The sequence below is a fragment of the Podarcis liolepis genome, assembly GCF_965112155.1.
Source record: "Podarcis liolepis genome assembly, chromosome: 3".
Classification (NCBI taxonomy): Eukaryota; Metazoa; Chordata; class Lepidosauria; order Squamata; family Lacertidae; genus Podarcis; species Podarcis liolepis.
Genome location: NC_139557.1, coordinates 66,993,982 through 67,018,323, shown reverse-complemented (window position 1 = coordinate 67,018,323; position 24,342 = coordinate 66,993,982). Strand labels below are relative to the sequence as shown.

Genomic DNA, 24,342 nt, shown 5'->3' with positions numbered 1-24,342 from the left:
AAAAACAGCAGCCCATATGCATCAAGATAAAATATAAGGAAACGGCTAAGAATGAGAGCAATATTGAAATCCCAAGACCTGAGACATCCTGCAAAATATGACAATAAAATCTCAAACTGCTGAAAATCTCAAGTTCAATGTCACACTTAACCCAGGACAGCGACAGTCTGAAAATATAGCACCAATTCTGGCACAACTGCACTGGCTACCAATTGGTTCCCAAGCTCAATGCAAAGTGCTGGTTTTGACCTTATTATCATCTGTACTAAAAGGATAAGGCTGCAATCTAGGGCTATCATATTACAAGATCAACCTTTGTTTCTCCATTCCCAGTTATGGGAAACACTTCCCTGTTATATACAAGACTTTCCCACCCTGCACCCAGCACTGGGAACCCCACAGATGCATAGGACACCATCCAATTTAATTTTCACATCTGTTTTCTGTCCACCAGGAGAACTCCATACTGTTATACCTTGGCAGGGCTTTACAAGTAATGATGCCTGCTCTGTGTGTGCAAACCACTATTTTAAGTTTTCCACCATGTTCCAGAGCAACTCCCTGCTGGTGATATTGTGGGAAGCTTATGATGGCATCTTTGTAGCTACTTGCAGCCACTGTTGGTTTCTATTTCCCTCACTGAGCAGCAACTACAGTCACAAGACATTGTTTTGCATTCCACAGTCCAAGTTACTGTTGGATTCCCACGGGAATGGGAGACTGGATGTGACGTACACTGGTTTCCTGTTTTTCACTGTTCTCTTGGTTTCTTTGTTAGAGAGACGGTTGATTCTCTGCTCTCACAGAGGCAAGATGCATGTTTGTATTCTCTCAGCACAGAGTGGAAATAAAGTTAAGAATGTGGCACATACTGCTTATCCTTCTGCTGTGTGGACTACTCTGCTTGGGCTCAAGATAAGACGAGCCTGTATCAGCTTCAGATGGGCTGAAGCAGGTCAAAATCTCACAGCCACTACTACTAGGCATGCTTACTAACTGATGTAGGAAAGGGCTCACCAGAGGGCACTTTCCCATGGGAATCCTCAAACCTAGAGCCAAGAAGAGCAATCCCTATCTGTAGAAGATTTCCATACAAACCTGCAACACCCTGTGGTCTTCAACAAAGCTTATTCCAGATTTATGTGCTGCATTTGCAGCTAACTTAGAACCATGTAGTAGCATACCCTTAAATGCAATGGTAGCAATATGTGTGGGGGTTTTTTGTAAAAAAGAGTACTGATCACTAGTTAATCTGCTTTTCTTCAAACAGCGAAACTCTATTTTAAGAAGGCTGGAGCATTAGTTAAACATTGCACAGGTGTGACAAGTTATCCTTGGAAAGAAAGTCTTCAGTGCAACCCAAGAGTTCTTATTTATTTGAATGGAAGCACTGTTAAAATTTAGCCACAATATCCAAATTACAGTACCAATTAAATGAGTGAAAAGTAACACAGTGCTGGTTTGCTTGTATTTTCCACAAAGGGCGACTCCTTTACCCACTAAGTAAAGTGTTTTTTCTTGTAGTTAAATTAAAAAAAACTTGTGGGAACTAACTAAGCCAATGTATGTACATTTTGTATGCAAGACCAAGAACTGAAGTTAAGCAAAAACAACTTAACTTAGTTTTTGTATCCTTAAGATAAAACAATTTGCACTCTAATTTGTCTATTGGGTTATGCTTTAAATGGTTTTAATGTAAACTATATGTTTACCTGTACAAAACCACAAAAAATGAAAAAAAACCACACACCCATATGTGGCCAAATTTACTAGTTTGGCTCCCCTGTCCTCCTTTTGTATACTACAAGAGGAGGTTCAAAGCATCCACTTTCATATGCAGGCTACAGTTTCCTATGACATATGGACTGTAGGTGCTATGGTATTTTAAAATTATCCTTAGTGATCACAAATCAGGATCAAACTGCTTCTTCAGATCATGGTTGTTCTTACTAACTGTAGTTTAAACAAACTATAATTCTTGAGTTTGATCATCTGAGGATACTTCAGTTAGTTTAAAATGGAAAGAAAATGCTTTCAATCTCTGTTCACATAGCAAAAAACAATGGTTTTCCCCTGTGCCTGAACCCAGCCCACTAAGTGATACTTAGTGATTTTTTTAAAGGATGAGTAGAACATTTTTTTTGGCTTTGTTTTACAAATAATTAAAAATGTTAACATGATTACTAGACTGTAGACTGAATTAAATTGAACCATGAGAGGTAACTGAACTAATTGATGTGAAAGTGCTCTTCTTCCTGCCTTGCTGAAGTCAATTGCTGCAATAAACTGAGTTGATTAACTTAGCAGAAAAATCTAATGAAGGTAATCCTACAATTTTACAACACTAGCAATATACAAGATGTGCTTTATAGTGCTAAACCTCTATTTTTGGCAAAGTACCACATCTCCCAACCCAATAGAACCAAAGGGGTAGAAGAATTCGCCTGTAGTGTTATGCCAAGGACACACCCCAGAGGATTCTATTTCTACATTCCAGAAGATTAAGTAATTCTTCTGAGCAGAACAACACAGCATATTTATCTTAAGACTGACATTTGACATGAACTAAAGTAGGGTAGCTTGGTTAATATAATTTTATTTTATTTCTTGTTAATGGTATTGATAACACCCCAATGATTGCACTTACGGTTGGACTAAGCTACCATGATTTGTTTACATCAAACTAAGAGCCTTGGTACTAACTCCTGCAGTATCCATATTTCCAGAGTAGAGCCTTCCCCTCAGTGAGGGTCAGAGTTCCATGGCTGAGCTTATGCTCTGAAAGCAGAAGGGGCATTCAGTGAGTTAAAAACCCCAACATCTCCAATGAAACTGATATCAGGAATAGGGCGCAGATACACCTCTGCTGAAAACCTTGGAAAGCTGCTGGCAGTGAGGATGGACAGTGCTGGACTGGGTGGACAAATGGACCAATTCAGCATGAAGCGTTCCTCATTTTTCATGTTTGAGGCCCTTCCTGAAGGTTCACTTGAGGACCGCTTCACTCCAGATGTGGCTACCCATGCAGGTCTTCAGTAGAGGGCATTGTTTTGGTTCCCCTACTATCAAAAGTGAGGGCAGTGGCTACAAAGGTGAGAGGGCTTCTCAGTGGTGAAGTTCCATTTGTGGAATGTTCTCAACTCAACTGAGGGGCTGACCTAGCACCAAGTTTTAAAATATGAATTAATTTCTCTTGAAATTTTTACGTTGCTTTGAGATCCTCTGCAGTTAGTTCTCATGTTAATTTAACAACGCTGCTACATTTCTCTATTTTTAGTTACCTGATCCTCTTTGAACGGCCTGACCCAACGTTGTGTTCCTGAAAAGCTCAAAGTCCGGCTTCTTTTCAATTCATTCATATGCTCAGATTCCCCATTTCCACCTAAACATTTCTCCCTTCTCTCCATATCCTTATGCATTATTGTTAATTTTTATTGTTAACACTTCTATCCTGTTTTGGTCCTGTCAGGGCTTAGCCACACTTCCTTTTGTCCCACTGCAGTACCCCAGGGAAAGCCGCTCTTTAGCATTCAATTACAGCAAATGACAATTCTGGTTTTCCCCAAATGGATTGTCATTTGTTCCTTTTCTCTCTCTAAAGAGCAAGTTTTCCCTTGGAAAGGAATGGGTCAAGGGGAAAACCGCTCAGATCTATGCCTAGAAAGTGCAGGTCAAGTGACAAACCGTTTGGACCCTTGCTTTCTATGCATGGCACAAGTAGAAGAGTAGATGATCCCTAAGACACTCTCTTCAGTTGCTCCTTCTACCTATCACAGGCTCTATAAATATTGTTGTTACCCTGCAGCAAAATAGGCTTCAGCGTGATCATTATGCATTCCAATGTACACATGCTGGGTGTTTTTTCACCCAAGCATTAATGCTCTATAAAATTAAAGCATTTATTATGTTTGAAAGTTCTCACTTCTTGCAATCCAAGAACCTCTAGGCTCTCTGAAGTAATTTGAAGAACATAATTGATTTAGGATACACATATGTAGTTACATCAATCATCTCTACACACCACAAAAACTGAGATAATTTAGTTCAAAGTCTCTATCCCCAAAGCACTGCTTAAAGTATGGCTCCAAAATTTGGAAGAGGGGAAACAGAGGTTCCCATATTAGTATATGCTGCTTATTCCCCTCTTAAATTCAAAACGCCTAGTGTTAAAAAAATGAAAAGCCAAAATGGTAGCCCTTCTACCCCATCTATATGCTGTGTTGTTACCTAATGTGGCTCAAATGATGCCAGGTTCAAAACTGAGGCAAGTTCTTAAAAGTCCTTTACATAGCTTAGTGTCTGCTGAACTAAGTAAGGGGATGAGGAAGGTTGCCCAAATCTTTGGTAAATGCAAACCTTAGCTGATGGTGGAAAGAACTACTGCAGCACAATGCAATACTGGCTGCAGTAGAGTCAGTGGCAAGCCTCCCATTGGCATAAAGGAGATTAGAATTTCATCGACAGTGAGCAATGAGCCCAGGAGTTCTAAACATCTTTCCAGAGCATACATCATTTCATCATGACACATTCAGATTGTATTGTAGGCACCTCCACCCTTCTCCTATTTACATTTACATAACATGGTAACTAAAGCAATTGCCTAAGCTAAAAAGTATTTATTGTATTCCCCTCCCCCCAAAGGCCAAACAACGTTTAAGACCATTTAAACAGCTGGGGGAAGTTGAGAGCTAGAATCTTTCTTTCTGAAGCTCAGGGCACATAAGCTGTACCTCAACTGCACATACCCTGGCATTTCAGTTGATGGTTTAGTCAGGTACAGGCCCATTGCCAAGGAAATGAATCATGGGAAGGTTAAATGCCTTACTTATTAATTTCTTTTCCCCTCTCATAATTTATCTACTCCATAGTTTGAATTTTGCTCCTTTGAGGACAAGTCTCTCTTAGTGCCTATTTGTTGAAGGGTTAACTTTCCTTTCTGTTTAAAAATGGCAAACATTTTTAAAATTATTGTTCTTGTTCTTGTTGTTTAATAATGCAAAACCATCTTTATTAGGCTAACTAGTAAATGTGTGGCCTCTCAACTGCTGCATAGAATTCTTCCTCAGGCAAAATGGAAAGTGTCAGTTTACAGAATGCAGGGCTGATTAAAAGGTCAGAAATTTTTATTAATCTGAGCTATATAGCTGCTTAATTGGGGTGGGGGGATAATCAGGGTGGGGGAGTGTGCTTCAAATAAGTAATTGAATATGAGCTATAAATTATTATAATGACCTAATGATCCACTGCAGCAAACTGAAATGTGGAATTTTAAAGATTATACTTTCCATCTATGTAGCTCTCTCACATAAGAACTCAGACCGCATTACTGCCATTCCTCTGTGCATCCACTGCATAAGTGTAGTATCATTGTGGTGTCAGGTTCTACCTACAATCTTACATATCAACTAAACACTGCACATAAAGGTATAAGCTCAGGGGTGCTCCTCAGGTGATCAACAAGTACACTGAGACTGTAAAAATATTTAGGCTGCCTAATTTATTCCGTTCTCTAACTTCCAATATTTAAGAAAATATATTCTGTTAAAGCTAGGAATATAACTTTTACACACTTTCTTCTCATGCTTGGGTGGCAGGACTATACTTCCACCCAGCTCACCCCAGCCACTCTAAAACAGCTACACAAAAAGGCACACAACAGTGATATAGACACTGGAACCAGACCATGTGTTTGACCCAAATACCACCTCTGTCCACCTATCTTCTCTGGCAATACTATTACAGGACGTCCTATTATCATCCACAACATCAGGGGTTATATCACTTGCTCATATTTCACTGCAATATGTGCCATCATATTCTAATAGTGTCTTTCTCCATAAGGCAAACATAACAGTATCTAAGCAATTAAGAATAAATGGACAAAAATTTGACACCAGAAATGGCAATGAAGCCAGTGAGGGGACATACCAGCCTTCCAAGATACAAGACAGACCTTATGGTGACTACCCTTAAACAAAGGAACTTCGGAAGGAGACTAAAGCGTGAAACAGTTGAATTGCAATACGCCAAAAAGTTTAGGGCTATATTTCAGAGTAAATTGACACAATGGATTTTTACCACACTATATGCGATCACTGGTGTCCCCATGTCAGGGTGTTTGTTTTATCAACTACTGATTTTGTATGCATATGAAACTAATGAGTTTCATTTCCTTCTGATCTGATTGTTTATACACTTCCTCCCCCTTCCTGTGAAAAAACCCTACAAATGTACCTGCAGTTCAAGACAACACGCATCTGATAGGCGTGTTCTGGTCCATGGGGTCACGAAGAGTCGGACACGACTAAACGACTAAACAACAACAACAACAACAAGTCAATGAAAGTTTATCTGCTTAGTCTTGGGTACCACAGGAAGATACTAACACGGCTACCACTCTGGATATTGGCATTTAGTAATCCACTATTCTTCAGCTCAATAGTGTTTTCTAAAGTTGCATCTGATGTAACATCACAAGCATATGTGATCCTAATTTGAAACCTCCTCTCCCAAGAGTTTATATTTTAAAGTGTGGGGGTGGGGAGAGAGTGAACAGCTAATGCATATAAAATTACACTGGCAGAGGAAAATAAAAATAAAATGGAATTCTGGCAGGAGATTCTTTTTGACATAATGCAACATAGAGTTTTTCAGCTGAAAAGGTTATAAACTCAAGTGACCTATAAAAAAACATGAAGTGTACACAGACAATTGGAAACACAGACAAGGATGTATATTGTATTATATCATTTACTGCTTTAGCCAGTGGTGCAGGAATCTTCCATAAGGTAACGAGGGGGAGGAAAAGATGGTGAATCCCTGCATCACACATATCTTTCATGCTAGTATGGAAGCCGGTTCCTCGTGGTGCAATCTTATGCTGCTGCATATGTGTATACATACCAGAATATACAAACAGATACCAGAGCATACATGTGGGTGTTTCCTAGATTATTGTTGCCCAGTCAGGATAGGAAAAGGAGTAGGAGCATTGGCTAGGTAAATATTGCACATTTTGCTCTGCCCACAAGGTTCTGGGAGATACACACATATTGCAGTGACTGTAGACTAAACTGAAAATGAAAGCTTTAAATAAATCAATTGTTAAATTAAACATACCATATAAAACACTGTAAGTGAGGAACTATCTTACCTTGAGAAATTGAGGAAGTGAACATGTCTAGTGAATAAATAGGGCTGTTCGGCAGTGCTTATATTTTTAATCAATTCCATCTAAAAACAAGAACACACTGAATTTAAAATCAAGCTTGTCAAAATGTGGCACCCAAACAGCAGCCTTCAGAAGAGATTTGTTTTTTTGAGGTACAGTACTGATACATTAGATCCCAGCCACTGGCACCAACTATATGGGGGCCTGGGCACCCACAAAAAATTGTTGTGGGTGCTTGGCACCCACACTGCAGGGCCTCTGACATGACTTCTCGGGCCTTGCAAAGCACTGTAAGTCACATCCAAGGCCTCATGGGGGCCTTGGGGTTGGTGTCCAAGGCGTTATGCAGCCTCTGACGCAAATTCCAGGGCTCCCAGGCAGCATGTGCAATGTAATGTGATGTCATGATGCAACATGATGTCATTATGGTATGACGTGATGTCATGATGTCACGCTACATTGCATGTGCTGCTGGGCACCCATAATCTGGGGTCAAGTCAGTGCCCCTGACCCCAGCACTGTCTATCAAGAGTAATGGGAAGGAATAGAGATGGTCTATGCTACACTAAAATGGGAGAAAATAAGGCCACTTCTGTGACCTCCTAGCCTGCAAAAGTTCTAAATGTCAATATACTTTGTTTCACCAATTCACATGCTTCTTACATCAATTTTGTGGGATAGGTAGGAAGGTAGTTTTCTTCTCTTCCTACTGGCAGTTGCTGTGCCTGACTTTTGCTCTATTTACTGCGGTGCTTTGGAAAGTAACAGCTTCATAAAGCAGTACGTGCAAGGAGCAGTGGCGGCTTCAGCTGGGGGAGGGCGGGATATAAATAAAATTTATTATTATTTTTATTATTATTTCTAAGGTCAACCTTTTTAATGTTGAATGAAAGGTTCCTTGGGACCAGTAACATCATGGCCACATACATTTCTCAGAGTCTGCAGGGGATGTCCTAGACTTTGCACTTAATTGGAATATCTGCTCTAATGTTAAAAACCCATCACATTCAAACACCTGCCCATCAGAATATGTGCATGAAATTCACACATATTGTTCAAAAATATTACACTTCCTATATTTATTCAATGTAGAAAATATATTGCTTCTCATAACAAAATTATGCACAACTTTGCAGTGTATACCAGGAGACAGATGTGCCTAAAAGAACACAAATGAGTAAGTCAAGGTCTAAATAAACATAATGTAATTCTACCACATAGAACTTGCATTGCAATGGTGTGATGCAGTGCTTTTTTTCCCCGAGAAAAAGAAGTGCAGGAACTCCCACCTTTTTTCGACAGACAAACCTAAGTTGTTGAGTTTCTTTCAGGAAGGGCGTCTTAAGGGGCCCCAGAGTGTTCCGGCTGAAAAAAAAGCCCTGGTGTGATGTCATGTAAAATTGTTTGGTTACTATTGTACATTCTATTTGCCACCAACCATAGACCTAATTTTTGGTAACTTAAAAAAATTCTTTCATACCCATGTGAGAGAAATAAAAGGTGTTTATTTACTGTAGGCCCTGACTTTATTCTTTCATTTGTATCTACTGACTGGCCAGGCATTAAGTTGTAATCTACCTTTTCCATTATTTAAGAAAGCCTATGCTATTGTTTCCATGGAGATCGCTTTTCAAAAGCTGGTCTCAACTATCAGGATAGTTTTTCCTCTCCCCTCACTATTTTGGCCTGGTTGTGTTTAAGTCATTTTAGAATGCAGTTCCAAGATTTAGTAATGCAAAGCTAGATTTTACTTTTAATTTCAGAATATATTTGTTAAAAAGGGGGCTGAAATACAGTTCTCAGCAGTCACTTTCAGCTTTTGGAGTGTTCTGTAATATGTCAGGCTCCTGAAAGCGTTAAAAGAGATGTGTGCAAAAGAATTCCAGACATTCTTGCAGCTCTGATTTCCTGACTTCTGCTCTGCGCAGATTATTCTAATTGGCTTTAGAAAAACTTCTAGTTGTATTTGGTGGGTGGGGGGTGGACTTGACTGTTACCATTCCTTTAACTTGAGGGCTACAGTAACTGAGCAAGATTACATACAGATTTGTCCAATTAGACAATATAAAGCAATGCACAAATTGGAAATAAATATGTTTGTAGAAGGTGGTAATATGCATGTTTCCTCACTCTAGTTTAGTGGGGCTTACTCCCAAGTAAATATGCATAGGATTGCATCCCATGTTAAGTTAAATTGCTGGAAATGCTGCTCTAGTTTGGATGTATTTACTTGTTATAGCATAAATAGCACTATATACTGTTTTTCATCATAGTGTTGGAAACTTCTCAGCTAGCCAAAAGCAAGGCAGACTACCCAAGCTGTTCTCCAGTGCACCTGTTTCATATACCTACCAAGTCTAGTCTGAGGCTCCCTTCTCCCCAGCTCAACAGAAGATTCATGGGAGTGGGAGGAGGAGGAGGAGGACAAGAAGAAGAAGAAGAAGAAGAAGAAGAAGAAGAAGAAGAAGAAGAAGAAGAAGAAGAATTGCAGTAAAGACAAGAGAAGTGTTAGCTCGATCATATAGATAGACTGTGCAGGTCCCTTGGTAGGAACAAATCAAAGGGCATTCTCATGCTAATCACTCTACACACAGTCTGTGCACCCTGGAATCCTCTAGAATGCAGGCATAGTCTCAGGTTCTACAGTGAGCAGATCCTGCCAGAAGAAAGAATATGAGTAGAATCCTGCTGGATCAAACCAAAAGCCCATCTAGTTCAGTATCCTGTTCTCACACTGGCCAATGCGATGTCTATGGTGTGCCCACAAGCAGGGCCTGACTTCAACAGCAATCTTCCCTTCTCCGGAAGCCCAAAGCTAGATCTAGTCAAACTAGCTGAAGAATTAATACTTCCATGTGTCTCTGCAAAAGAAAATCCCACCACACTGACCAAACAACTCATATTATGTATAGGAAATGTGGAATGACACTTCCCTGACCCAGCCAATGTTTGCATTTCTTTTGATGCTTTTGTCCAGAAAGGTATAAAAACTGGACTGCTGGAGCCATTTTTTGTTCTGGCTTTGCCTGGTTCCACTATGAAAATCAATTGCTCAATCACCTATGTGGTTTTGGGCTCCCCAGATCCACTCTGCTGAATATCACTGGGCCTGAAATCACTTAGCTAGCGAGAACCAGGGATCAGATTCTCCTGCTTTTTCCTTTATTGTCTCTGGACCCCCTGCTTGCTGAAGCAAATGTCCCGGCTTGGTGCAGCTGCTTCAATAACCCATTCCCAGGCTTCACTACTTTTCATCCCTTTCCCTGGATCTTTGCTAGCTGAATCTGAGATCCATGAAGTTTTTTCAGGGTCTTTTTGCTGCCTTTGATGTTTTTCCTGCCTCAACTAGGCAGGGGAAACAGGTTATGTAGTCAGCATCTAGGACTGCTCAGCAGGGCACATGTCTCTCCCCATACTGTCTCTCAGAGCCTTCACAACTGCTCCATCTTCCTATCTTTGAGTGTGTGTGACTGCGTTTTAGAAGCCACCATCTGGTCAGAAGAACAGACAAGCCAGCTGAATCAGGCCAATGGACCATCTAGCCCAATATTCCTTTTTCTCACATGGCAGGACCTGGATGCAACAGCACTTTGCTCACATGAAGTTCCCAGAAGCTGGTATTCAGGGGCCTCCTTTGCCCAGAAGAATCCTCCTGCTCAGCTGTGCATGAATGAGGCCTGGTCTGCAAGATTAGCCCAGATAGAGAGTGCAGGCTGAACTCATCCCCCATCTCCTCCAATGCCTTGCGTGCTCGTTCCTTCTTGTGTGTGTGCATTTAGTTGTTCTGTAGTTAGCTAATCCCCTGAAACCATAGAAATGTATGCATATTGTCTACTGAGGAGGCTTGATAATAGCAGCCTGTTTATTCTACCACAATTTTGACTTACTTCCATTTCTGTACATTATAGAAAGGGCAACTCCATAAGACTATAGGAGAGTGACGGAATTATTAAACCTAGCACACCCAACTGTAGGGCTTATTTCTGCCTTTCAATTTTTGAAATCAGATTTCACAGATATTGACAGCACAATCTATACATGTTTACTCAGGAGGAAGTTAAACTGTGTCCAACGGGTCTTATAGTCTAATAAGTATTTTTAGTACTGCAGCCCGAGACAAATTTTGCTCCTTAATATTGTCTTGGATCTCCCAATAAGGGTGTACAAGATTGTTTAGTATAACATTGGGCTGCGTTTTCAGCAGCATTCCACTTGGTGGCGTAAAGAAATGGTTGATTCATGACAGGTTAAGAGAAAGGCCACTCATATGAAGGATGCAAACAAAATCCAGTTTCATCCAAAGGAAATGTAATTGGTTGGTTACCTGGAATTAAAATAACCTTTTACTGTAGCAACACTAAACATATAAGTTCTTCAAATCATTCCTTTTCATTTTTTAAAAGGAAAACAAAAATGTCGATCCACTTTAGATAAAATCCAGAGAACTTTAACTTAGATTATAAACCAACAGGTACAACGTTTTCACTGCACAAGAATATTGTAGTAAGCAACACATTTTCATATTCTACAATGATTTTTTGTTTTAAATCTGCAAAGATTTGGGAAATAATAAAAATAAATAGTGGCTTTAAATTATAAATATGTTGCTGTGAGAAAATTATTTTTAAAGTCAGGTCATTTACATCACGGTAATGTGCATCTCTAATATGAAGTAAGCCCCACCAAGTTCAATGGAGCTTAAGTGTTCAGATGTTTATAATCTTAATCATGGCCAATCCTACTTTCTTATAAAATGATGGGGTGTATGGGGTGGCGCTAACAACATCATAAAATGACTTGATTTACACAAGCCTTTAGGAACGGCTTCAAAGGATGTAGTTAGGAGGACCCAGAATAAACTGAGGGTTGCGAGAGATTCTAGAGGGCTTCCCTGGCTGTGTTTGGGGCCGGATGCGGCCCAAACGCCTTCTAAATCCAGCCCAGGACAGTCTGGGAATCAGACTGGGAATTACATGAGTAGAATGTGTCCTTTTATTTAAAATGCATCTCTGAGTTATTTGTAGGGCATAGGAATTTGTTCATTATTTTTTTCAAAATATAGTCCGGCGCACCACATGGTCTGAGGGACAGTGGACCGGCCCATGGCTGAAAAAGGTTGCTGACCCCTGGTTTGGAGCAACACAAAGAGAACAGGGAAGCAGCAAGTCTGCTGCTTGGGGAAGGTGGCAAAGTGTGGAATTAAAATAGACTTACTATGTGGCACAGTGGGTTGCATGACAATAGTATCTAGTTATTCTAGCCCAAGAGTATGGAGTCTTAAAGCAACAGGCACTAAGCAAACCACAAAGTGAGCTGTGTATACATAGCAGGAGTCTATGGGCCAAAAGGAAACTGATTAGCCAGTAACAGTTTGAAAGTCCATTTCCCTTTAAATTACAGAAGCTTATGAAGAATCCACTGCATGTGGATCTAGTCAGCTTGCTAATACTTGAAACAGAATTCCTGCTTCTTTTCCCATTCTTGATTGCCGCTGCTGTCCCTCCAGGGCCAGCCCACCCATGAGGCAAGGAGAAGCGACCACTTCAGGCAGCAGGATCCACAGAGGCAGCTGATCCGGCCTCCAAGGAATGCATTGGCGGTGGCTGCCGCACGGCAGCAACAGCTATGGCATGCTCTTTGGAGTCCAAATCTGTCACCTCCTCGGCAGCACACACACACCCCAATGTCACAGCAGCCTCTCAGTGAATAGGAGGCTCTGCTGGTCTCCTCCAACCCTAGGGAGGAATTGGTGGGTGCTGCCCTTTGTGGTTTCCTGGGCTCTGCATCTGAATGGCATAATTCAGAGTGGGTCCCTTCGCATCTGTGACAGGTTTTGATTCCCACTTCAACCACCACTGTTTGATTTTTATGCCCCCCCCCCCCCGTTCTTGATTTAGATATTCATTTACCCCTTCTTCCCTGGTTGTGGGGGGGAAGGACCATTTTGTGGTTTGCTCCAGGAGCCAAAATGTATTGGGCCAGTCCCACTGGCCTCCAATATTCTCTCCCCTATCTGCAGCTTTCACTGCAAAACCCATTTACCCCATTCCTTGCCTCAAAGCTTTTTGATGTTCTGCTTCCGCTTGGAAAATTCTAAACTCCCGGTCCTTACTGCAAGATCTGTCTCTGATTATTATTTTTGGACAACTACTATATACAGGGTTAATTGATCCTCGTAGAATGCCGCAGCAGCAGCTTTGATCCTAAAAGTAAGCATCAGTATCTTACACTGGATAATTTCATGGCTTGTTTTCAGGCTGCAATGACTGATTAGCCTTTTCGGCTTTCAGTGCAAAAGAAGAGCTTTTAGAGCAGGGCCCAGAAAGAAAAACAACCAACCTCTGAAAATGTTTGCCTTTCTCCATACTATTTGCTGCCATTGTTTCCCCAATCTGCTGCTGCTTCAGTGCCCATTTCTTCCCTTGGTTAGGAATTCTCTCTCTTTCAAACAGTATTCGCAGACAATCCCAGAAAATTCAATGACCTCACAATGCTATACAGTGGTACCTCGCAAGACGAATGCCTCGCAAGACAAAAAACTCGCTAGACGAAAGAGTTTTCCGTTTTTTGAGTCGTTCCGCAAGACGAATTTCCCTATGGGCTTGCTTCGCAAGACGAAAACGTCTCGCGACTTTTTTTCTTTGTCTAAAAACAAAGACATGTTTTGTTTATAAAGTTAATTTATTTTCCCTTAAATTTTTGAACTGCTCTTTACAGTATGTGTGACTTTAAAGAGCAGTTAATAAACTGTTGTTGTACCAAATTTGGCTTTGTTTGGACTTTTTTTGACCATAGGAACGCATTAATTGATTTTCAATGCATTCCTATGGGATTTCGTGATTCGCAAGACGAAAAATTCGCTAGACGACAAAAATTGCGGAACGAATTAATTTCGTCTTGCGGGGCACCACTGTATAGCCAATGAACTTTGGCTATGCACCAACACCACTGAAGGTTAAGGAAGCTGATTTAGACTGCAATCCTGACCCCATTTACCTGGGAGTAAGTCTCGCTGAATTTAATAGGACTTTGACTAAGAGCAATAATTCCTGGTTTCAAATGAGTGATCCTAGGCCATTCAAAATCTAGGAGCAAATGAAGTCTATTCAATGCAACATTTCCGGAATAAGTGAACATTTTCACATCGCTTACAGTTTAATTCCCCACAAATTGCCAAAAGCAGGGCACCCTTAAATACTGATAAAACAGCAGCAAAAATAGACTTAATTATCAGCTCAGCTATAAATTACTTATGATACCATTTGCCAGAATGATCAAAAAATATATGCAGTTAACAGCTTGTTAGCTAGGAAAAGCGATAATTTTTAATATAAAAATATTTCTAATTCTACTGAAAAATAATTTACTGCACTGCCCTATCAAAAATACTCAGAATTAAATTACTCTAAAAATGAAAACCGTAACATACAAAAAGACACAAACAACTTACCTGTTCATTCTTGGTTAGCCTGGTTTTATTATGAATATCTGATGTAACCAAGTTGAACCCGTGTCTCTCAGACAGAATTCGCAACAGCAAAACCACAGTTCGACTCCCACACTTTCCAACCCTGTTATACACCACTTGGCTAGGGAATGGAAGTACCTAGACAAAGAGATACACATTAGCCTTCCTATTTAGAAATCTTCAAATACACAGAATAATTTTGTTGTAACTCAAGAGATGAGTGTTTCAAAATTAAATGCACATATTTCAGAGATCGAAAGAAAGCACTGGCTCAGAATCCATGAAGTGTTTCTTCTCACAGTGTTAAGCTATTATAGCAATATAATAAATCACATCTAAGATTTAACAGAATTATTGTGGACTAAAGTATTAGCCTACAAAAAGTTTATGTCACAATAAATGTTAGCCTTAAAATGCCACAAATCCTTTCCCCCTAATTTCTCTGTCAAATGTACTAGCAATAAGATTCAATTAGTTATTGTTTCTATTACCGGAGAAGAACAATGAGCTGGCTGCACTTTTCAATTAAGAGAGATCTATTTGCATCCTTGCCACTTCCTTCCCCTGTCTGGTTGTTACTCAGGTAGAGTTTCAAAATATGCATAGCGTGTTTCAATTCTAGCAAGTTTAATGTCCGACTTCAGAGTCGCACCCCCTTAGAAAGAACTGAGCAATGAGAATGAATAATCTTTGATGAAGAAATTTTAATTCCAATTAATTCCCATCTGAATAAATGCCGGTGTAGATATCAGGACAGCATTCTTTTTGGGGAGTAGCACTGGTTCATTAATGTATTAATTCATTAATTCATTCAAGCCACTTATTAGTCAATGGAAATGTTTACTTCTTCATGCAGTCTTCAGCTGTACTGCTTACTTCACTAAACCAGCCTTACTTCAAGTGCATATCACTTTAAAATCTTATTAATGCAGCCTCTATAGGACAGACTGAGAAGTTAATAAGATTTTTCATTCACAAAGCTTGCCTTTGGAAATCACAGCTTTCATTTAGTTTTCAATTTAATTTTTAATATTTTGAATTATTACTACTTCATTTCTGTTGACTGACACAAAGTGATATGGCTGTTATCTGAATTACATCTTCATGACTAGCCGCAGGAAATGTTATTTATTCATGAGTAACATTTTGCATATTTTAAAAGTGCTTTAATAGTGCTATGCAACCACTGTGCTTTATATAAAATATTTATCACAAACTTTAAATAACTACCAATAAACTAACTGTGTACCTAAAAATATTGACTGCTTAATATTCTAATTTGTCTGAAACTGTCAAAAGTACAACAGGTGAAAGTTTTATAAAAATACAACATACGGAAATAAGACCTCAGAGGCTGCAAATCTCTCACCAGTTTTGACTGGATAATTCCTATTCTGTCGATGCTAAATTGAATTGTTTTGTGCAATTTATTTAGTTGGATCCTTCACTTATGTGGCTAGACTTGCATATCAATTTGTGCAAGAAGCATAGCTTTCATTAAGCACCTAAATCTGCTGTAGTCGTATGAAAATCAACTAGACTTGTCTGAAAAATGAATGTTGCAGACCTATTTCATCCCCAGGGTGTGGGAGAGTTCTCATCTCCCTACTCATGAGCCATCTCTGCTGCTTTAAATGTTTTTACTCTTTTCATCATTTCCGAAACATTCGCACAAGATATGTATAGGATTCAACTATAAATCTAAATATTATATGTTTACTTAAATCCAAACAGATATAGTAACATAGTTACTCCCACTGCTTCCTCCACTGCCACTGCAAGGAGATCTAAAGCTTTCATTCCTGCTTTTGTTTTGCCTTGGCCCGTCTTTGTGTTCAAACAGGGGCAAACTGCAGTTGATCTTAACTATGGCTACTGAAACAAGACAATTTCAAACTATAGGTTATGAACTGGGTTTAACTGAACAGGCTGTGGTTAAGATTAGTCACAGTGCAGAGCTCAAACATAACACTAAACCCTAAACTGACTAAGGTCTGGACACTGAAGAGTAGGATTGGAAGCCCTCTCCACTGCCCCACCCCCAAATTAATTTTCAGAAATGAGGATATTAAGACAGAAGGTGGAAAGTAGGTAATGCAGATCAATTTGGGACTGTGCAAGCTTAAATGATTTAATTTAGGCTCAATTAGTAGTCAATTTCTACAATGTGACATACAGTATAGAAAACCAAAATCATCCTTATGGAACCCAAAACCAAAAATGTCACCATCAGCAATGCCACATGAAAATCAGAGTAAAGAGAAAGGTTTCAGCTTGAGAAGGAAGGCAAACATCAACAAATCTCCCTAAGTAGATTGGGACCACTACAAAAAAAGGTTGCCTTGTGCACCCCGGACTTCTACCACTTTAAGGATAGCAGGTGGTATTCAACTAGGTTTTACTTAGAACAGCCCTACTAAAATGAATGACCATGACTTTAAGTCCATTAATTTCATTAGGTCTATTCTAAATAAAATTCAGTTAAATGACATGCATAATGAGAAGCAGAATCTCATTGGCTGACCTTTAACCTTTTTCTTTATTAAAAAACATTTATTCCTTAAAGGGCTAAGTTTTTATCATCTGGCATCTCAAGTACTGTATGTACATTTCCTTGGCTTTAACCAACCTCCCCAAAAGTGCAATTGCTCTCTGGAGAGAAAGGAGGTTATCAAGTGAGTGAATATCATTTCTCATCAGCTTACAAATATCCCCCTTGTAAGTTTTCTGTGAAAATCCATGTTTATGAATCACAGGAACAGATGGGATGGTCCTGGCCTATACCAAGTCAGATCCCTGATCCATCTCAGTAGTTCAGTATCACCTTTCCACCTGCAGTGGTTCTTTACGGTCTCAAACAGGGATCTTTGATAGCTGTGCTTTCTGACATCCTTTAACTGGAAATTTGAGGGTTCGAACCTAGCACACACATCCAAAGCTTGTGTCCTGCTTCTCCACCACTTTACACATTGAAAAACTTATATTGTCTTGGCAGCAATGTCTTCTTGTTTTCAGCAAATGGACATTTCAAAGGATACAACTGTTGCCATTATTGGACACTTACCAAATGTATGCCTAATTTGCATAGAAACATTTACAGTTGATTGCACTTGTAGCCTAGCTCCATTCATTAGTATAAACTCACTGGCTTAATTTATTCCAGTCACTTATCGCTGTGTGCTACAAGAATCCTACTAGCACCACCCATTTCCAAAAGAGTTCTCCAATAAAGTTATAATCAGTTTTAACAGAAATTTACTTCTAACCCCTCTCAATCCTTTTTGAAGTGATTCCTTTTCTTTTATAATATGCTGTAATTTCCACTGATATATCATATGCCTTTATAAAACTGACTTTCCACAACAGAGCCCATTAGACTAACTACAGATAAGCTACATAACAAAACAAAACAAAAAAGTGAGGGGTAAAACATAATACCAAATACCACCAGGGATTCAGAGATGATAGGAGAAAAGTGTTTACTCAACTCAACTCAACTCAACTCAACTCAACTAATATGTATCTTTACAAAAAATAATAATTAGTTCAGTTTTGATGTTATCATTTATTTCCTTTATGAATCCCACGAGACATCCCAAAACGATCTGCATTTTAACAATCATAAATACTAACAGTTAAAAAGGTCCACATTATTTGAGGTTGATACGACACAACTCTTATTTCAAGTCCGCCAACGCACTTGAAAGTTTCAGAGGAGGAGTTAGGTCAGCCTTAAGCTCCATGATAGGCGTAGAAGGCCATCAGAAGTGAGAGAGATTCCTGCTGCTTCACAGTATTGAGAGTGATAGTGTGGGTGTAGCAGTTGAAGTGTTAGACCACGGTTCAAAACCCCACTCAGCTATGAAGCTCATGGCATGGCACGGGCCAGTCACAGTCTCTCAGTCCAACCTACCTCACAGGGGTGTTATGAGAATAAAATGTAGAGGAGAACCATCCATGGCACACTGAGTTCCTTGGCAGAAACATGGCGATATAAATAAAATAGTAAAGAAAAAAGAAAAAAATAGCAAATATTCTGTCTTCCACACATCTCCTAAAATCCACACAGTGAATCAAAGGATTTTTCTTTTTTGTTATTAATGCTATGCTGTGGTTTAAACCACAGAGACTAGGGCCTGCTGATCAGAAGGTCGTTGGTTCGAATCCCCGCAACGAGGTGAGCTCCCGTTGCTCGGTCCCTGCTCCTGCCAACCTAGCAGTTCAAAAGCACGTCAAAGTGCAAGTAGATAAATAGGTACCGCTCCGGCGGAAACGGCGTTTCCGTGCGCTGCTCTGGTTCACCAGAAGTGGCTTAGTCATGCTGGCCACATGACCCGGAAGCTGTACACTGGCTCCCTCAGTCAATAAAGCGAGATGAGCGCCTCAACCCCAGAGTCGGCCATGACTGGACCTAATGGTTAGGGGTCCCTTTACCTTTTTATTTTGTGTTTTTATGTTGTAAACTGCCCTTTAATTTTTGAAAGAAGGGCACCATATAAATTTGATGGTGATGAATCTCATGCTATGTTGGGATTTTGGTCCTAAACAATAAATATTTCCAAATGTTGATGAGATGAAACAGTGATCCACAATAAAATAAGTTCTTTGAGTGTACTGCTGAAATCAGGAGACAGGCAGGAGTCTTGCTCCCATTCTGCATGAAGCAAGATTCTCTGCAATGTATGTAGCAATCACAGGTAAGGTATCTCTCATTTTGTGCTGGGCATCTGGGGACAGGTGGTAATCAAATAAAGATGAATCAGGTAGTAGCTGGTTTTGGTGACTACATTTATGGATCTCTAAGTATGGAAATATTTGAAAAAGAAATAAACACCCCACTCTTTAATTGATGTAGATCCCAATCAAAACATTTATTGAATACTACACTTTCATAGCAATCGTATGTGCTGATCATCTCTAATCCTTTGTAAACCTATTAAAAACAAGGGAAACTGAACTTAGTGAGAGGTTAAATCTTGGTAAAAATATGCAGAATCAAGCTGAGTGTCTTAAAATAATGTGGCTTATATCAATCTTGCAATCAAACCCTCAAAACTATTATCACTAGTCACTGGGATCACTTCTTAGTACTGCATAGAATTGTGCTGTGTGGGGCAGGAAGAGCTAGTTCTCTCCCAGTTTACAGAAAAGTTGGTGCCTAGTTGACTTGCTATAGGCAAGCAGTTATTTATAAGCCAAGATTACAAAAGACAATCTGCAGGTAGATTTTTAAATGTTATTTATTTTTACACCTTTTAGGGCAATCCTATCTGGATTTTGGTCTTGATATATTTCCCCCCCTATAACTGAAACAGAGGCAACAGATGGTAAGACAATTGACTTAGTGAGTAAATAAGGAAATAAAAATAAAAGGGACCATGTGCCTCTGCTTGTGCAGTTAATGTGGAGAATCTCCTCCCATTTTTCAGCTCTCACAATTTTTTTTACACAAACGTTTGAGAAATGTCTCAAAGCTTAAGAGTGACACTTGGCACTTCCCACTACCCTCTTGCATGGTTCAGTAGGCTATTAGCAGCCAGATTAAGTGGGAGGCAAGGAGCAGAATTCTTTTTGCATTTCATGGGCCATCAGCTCAACATGATTCTTCAACTCTGGCATCTCAGAACATCTGGTTCACACTGTGAAGATCAAAGTTATAGCACACCAATTTGCAGGCTAGATGGAATTGGTCTTAAAAGACCAAAATGGATAGCAGAAGCATTTGGTACAACAATCCCCACTGTTCTGACCTGGATTTTTGTTGTTGTTTACAAATCAAGACTCTCTTAAAGTTGTAGGAGAATGTTGACAAAAATTAGGTTGTAAAAGAAAAGGGAATTGAAAATTTGAAACTGAAACACAACATTCCTTATATTGATAGCTTCTAGTTTGGGAGGGGGCAGGGATGGCAATACAAAACACAAAATAAATCAAACCAAACATTTATGTGAGCTACCTTTCAGAACACTCAAGATTCCAAAGATTTGACCACTGATTTATGGTGCTTTTCCCCAGTGACACGCAAAAAACCCTCTTGAGTGCTATAGCAGACATGAAAACATTGTGGCAGCCAAGACAAAACCACTGATTTAGCCAGAAGATCAAATTTATGGCCAGAAATGTCCAATTCTTTATTCACTGATGCCACAGCAGTTGCAGATAGAGGTTGTGACCTCTATTCAACTAGGGAATTACTTTCAGAATAAGCAGGCATATATATATATATTTGTAAAGCAGTACAGTGGTACCTCAGTTTAAGAACAGCCCTGTTTACGAACGATTCGGTTTACGAACTCCGCAAAACCGGAAGTGTCCCGGTTTGCGAACTTTTCCTCAGTCTAAGAACGGAATCCGAATGGTGGAAGGGCACCAGCAGCGGGAGGCCTCATTAGGGAAAGCACGCCTTAGTTTAAGAACGTTTTCGGTTTAAGAACGGACTTCCGGAATGGATTAAGTTCGTAAACCGAGGTACCACTGTACTTAACTTACACATCAACCCTTTAATGTTTATAAATTAATCAGAAGTAACAATGTTCAGAGACATATAATACTGGGATAAAGTCCTGGATATATACATTCTATTTAGTTGGTTGTTGTTGTTTTTTAAAAGGTACATTTTGAGCAGCAAGTATTTTCAAACACACTGACCATTTTATGCAAGTAGGCTCTTGCTAATGGATGTTTAAAGATCAATGTGTTTTGCAGTTTTAAAACAAAACTAACCCCCCCCCCAAGTCTGACTACCCTATTTGGAAGATATGTCTAAATAGGAGAAAATTACTCAGACAATACAAACCTTTGCAATTCTTTCCTTTCCTTTTTGCTCCCCCCTCCCCCCCCCCCCCCGTTTTAAACTTCTTTATTTTTCAGTTTCAAACAATCCCCACATACCCCCAGCCCTCAAGAAAGAGTCTGTGCATATACAATGTAAATGATACAATAATGTAATTCTTTTGAAGATACAGAATTCACCTTACTGTTTTAGGCCAAACTATTGATATGTAAGCCAAATCTGCTCAATCTGGAATAGATCCACCTCGAATTCCTGCTCACAATCATTTGAGTTCCCCGGGGCACAGGAAGAACACTCTAGCATTAGGCACAATCTGTCCACTTCTTAGAGGTCTTTTCCTACAGTGTCTCTTATCATGAATAAGGTAAGTTTGGAAAGTGATGGCAGAAGTGAAGGGAATAATAGGGCCAAGATCGGACTGGAAGGAGTCGGTGGTAGGGGGAGTCTGAGCTAAGGGAACTTGTTCAAAAGCTCACAACCATCCCAGATTGAAGCTGAAAATCAACAAGTTTTACTGCTGCCTTTTGTGTCTTCCCTTTCAGAAGGGAAAGAGCTTGCATCACCATACTTTCCACAGAGATATTTATTTCATATGTAAATAACCCTGTAATCTAAACCCATGACAGGCTGTGGTGGGCTTCCTGGAGCAGCAGGACCACCACAAAAGATGCAAGCCCTGCTGCTCATGCTGGCTGAAACAAAAGACAGGGAAATGTGGGAGAGGCAAATCACTGTGCTAAGTTGGAATCCAGAAGATCTCTGGTAAGCCAAGCCTTTTCCCTGGAATGCCTTGTTTTGGGGCTTTCCGCATGTTGCTGCTGCTTGGATTCCCATGTCTTGCATGAATGGCAGCTGCAGTGGGGATCTCCTTGTCACTCCATGAATAGAGGCTGGCAGGGCTGGGATAGAGTTGTCCTTCTGCCCAATGCACACCCAACCAACCTGGTGCAAATATAGCAGCTTACAACAGAATTTTGGCTGAACTGAAAATAAGAAGTAGCTCACCTTACGAGGGGGTGGCCCATGGTCATCCAAGTAAGTGGAATTTCCTACAAAGAAAGAAAAGTGAAATGTAAAATAAATTTTAATGGGTCAGAAATTAAGCAGGTAAAGTACATCGGATAATCACTGATTTATATAAAATTAAAAGAAACACAATCCTTCTTTGCAAATGGATTTCTGTAACTGATAAGTTAGAGGTCTGAAGAAACTCTGCACTTCTCAAATAATGATAATAAAAATAAGACACCTGACAAATGCAATTTCTATTATCATTTCATTTGTCATCTGCTTTATACAAAAGAAAAAAGTCTTGAACTTGGCTCAACAAGGTGAAATACAGCAAATTAAAACTATTTAAAAACAGGAATTTACAACAATGAATGAAACACATGAAAAACTAATCCACTAACATATGCTACAGACAAGCCCTACCCACACCACTAAATGATGAGGGCCACCATTGGAAGTGGTACCTGAGTACACAAAAAGATCTTAGCCTTAAACAGAGTTAACAGTTCCGTACATAGATTGTCTAGGTCTAGACAGCATCTTAAAAAGTAGAGACATCACCTTGCCAACAAAGGTCCGTATAGTAAAAGCTATGGTTTTCCCAGTAGTGATGTATGGAAGTGAGAGCTGGACCATAAAGAAGGCTGATCACCGAGGAATTGATGCTTTTGAGTTATGGTGCTGGAGGAGACTCTTGAGAGTCCCATGGACTGCAAGAAGATCAAACCTCTCCATTCTTAAGGAAATCAGCCCTGAGTGCTCACTGGAAGGACAGAGCTGAGGCTCCAATACTTTGGTCACCTCATGAGAAGAGAAAACTCCCTGGAAAAGACCCTGATGTTGGGAAAGATGGAGGGCACAAGGGGAAGGGGACGACAGAGGACGAGATGGTTGGATAGTGTTCTCGAAGCTACCAGCATGAGTTTGACCAAACTGCGGGAGGCAGTGGAAGACAGAAGTGCCTGGCGTGCTCTGGTCCATGGGGTCACAAAGAGTCGGACACGACTAAGCGACTAAACAACAACACATAGATTGTCTCAGTAAGAGACTGATATAGAGTGAATGCTCACGTGCATGGAACCTCCTGGGAGCCATTAATGATCTGCCAAGAGCTGTTGGTATTCTACCTTCTGAAGCACATATTTTGTTTTCAAACTTTTTATAACACTTGAAAAATAAATTAGCAGTGGCAAGTATTTTGTGGTCAAGAAGCATGCCATGCACTGGAATCACATATAAAAGATGCCACTTATCTTAAAGAAGATGAGATTTTAATGGCTTTTACGTTACCTTGATAATTTCTAAATGAACTTTAAACTGAATTGGTTTGAACAATTTTTCCCTAGACCATGGCTTCTTTTCAAAGCTTAAAATGCACCAGCTATTATTATTGACATGAAAGGAATAGCTCTTTCATTCTATTCCAATTTTATAGTAAGCACTTGTCCTTGTGTGACTAATTCGTTCTGTATTTGTTATTTAAGCTGGTGAATTCTTTTTCTCTATTCCAAAAAAATAACCTTGTAATCCAAGGTTTCAAGGCTGAATCCAGAGTAATGCTATTTGAAGTAAACAAAGAACTCCTGTAAAACACATACAATACATACATGAACTTTGCAAAAATAGGTAAACTACATGACATTTACAACAGCTATTGTATATTCTGGATGCGTACAGACATTTTAAAATATTAATGTTAGAAGTCTGGCAAAATCACAGTATTTTAAAAGGAAAAAATGGAACAGAGCCATTTTACACCATGATAAGCCAATTAATGTATTTAAATAACTCTTAAATCTTCTAACAATAGGAAGGCCATACCTTCCTGAGCTGTATTTGTACAATAAAAATCTTTATGGAAGGTATTCAGCTAATGAGTCCCATCAGTGGAAGCCAGCA

General features: G+C 39.7%; 2 protein-coding genes across 5 annotated transcripts in view; one reads left to right on the top strand and one right to left on the bottom strand.

The window, feature by feature from the left end:
* UST (uronyl 2-sulfotransferase) overlaps positions 1–24,342 on the bottom strand; it is a 118,474-nt gene that overhangs the window by 55,930 nt on the left and 38,202 nt on the right. Inside the window, exons 2-4 of the mRNA XM_083496285.1 lie at positions 22,438–22,481; positions 14,622–14,777; positions 7,154–7,233 (exon numbers count right to left, since the gene is read on the bottom strand). Of these exons, the coding sequence (XP_083352411.1) occupies positions 7,154–7,233; positions 14,622–14,777; positions 22,438–22,481 (280 nt within the window). The remainder of the gene's footprint in view (positions 1–7,153; positions 7,234–14,621; positions 14,778–22,437; positions 22,482–24,342) is intronic.
* The window catches only part of LOC310703746 (uncharacterized protein), a 151,962-nt gene that overhangs the window by 102,836 nt on the left and 24,784 nt on the right, over positions 1–24,342 (top strand). Inside the window, exon 4 of one of the 4 annotated variants that reach the window (XR_014524334.1) lies at positions 3,278–4,247. The exons of the other annotated variants lie outside the window; for them this stretch is intronic. The gene's annotated coding sequence lies outside the window, so the exon portion shown is untranslated. Of the gene's footprint in view, positions 1–3,277; positions 4,248–24,342 lie in introns of those variants that run through there. 4 annotated transcript variants of the gene reach the window in all.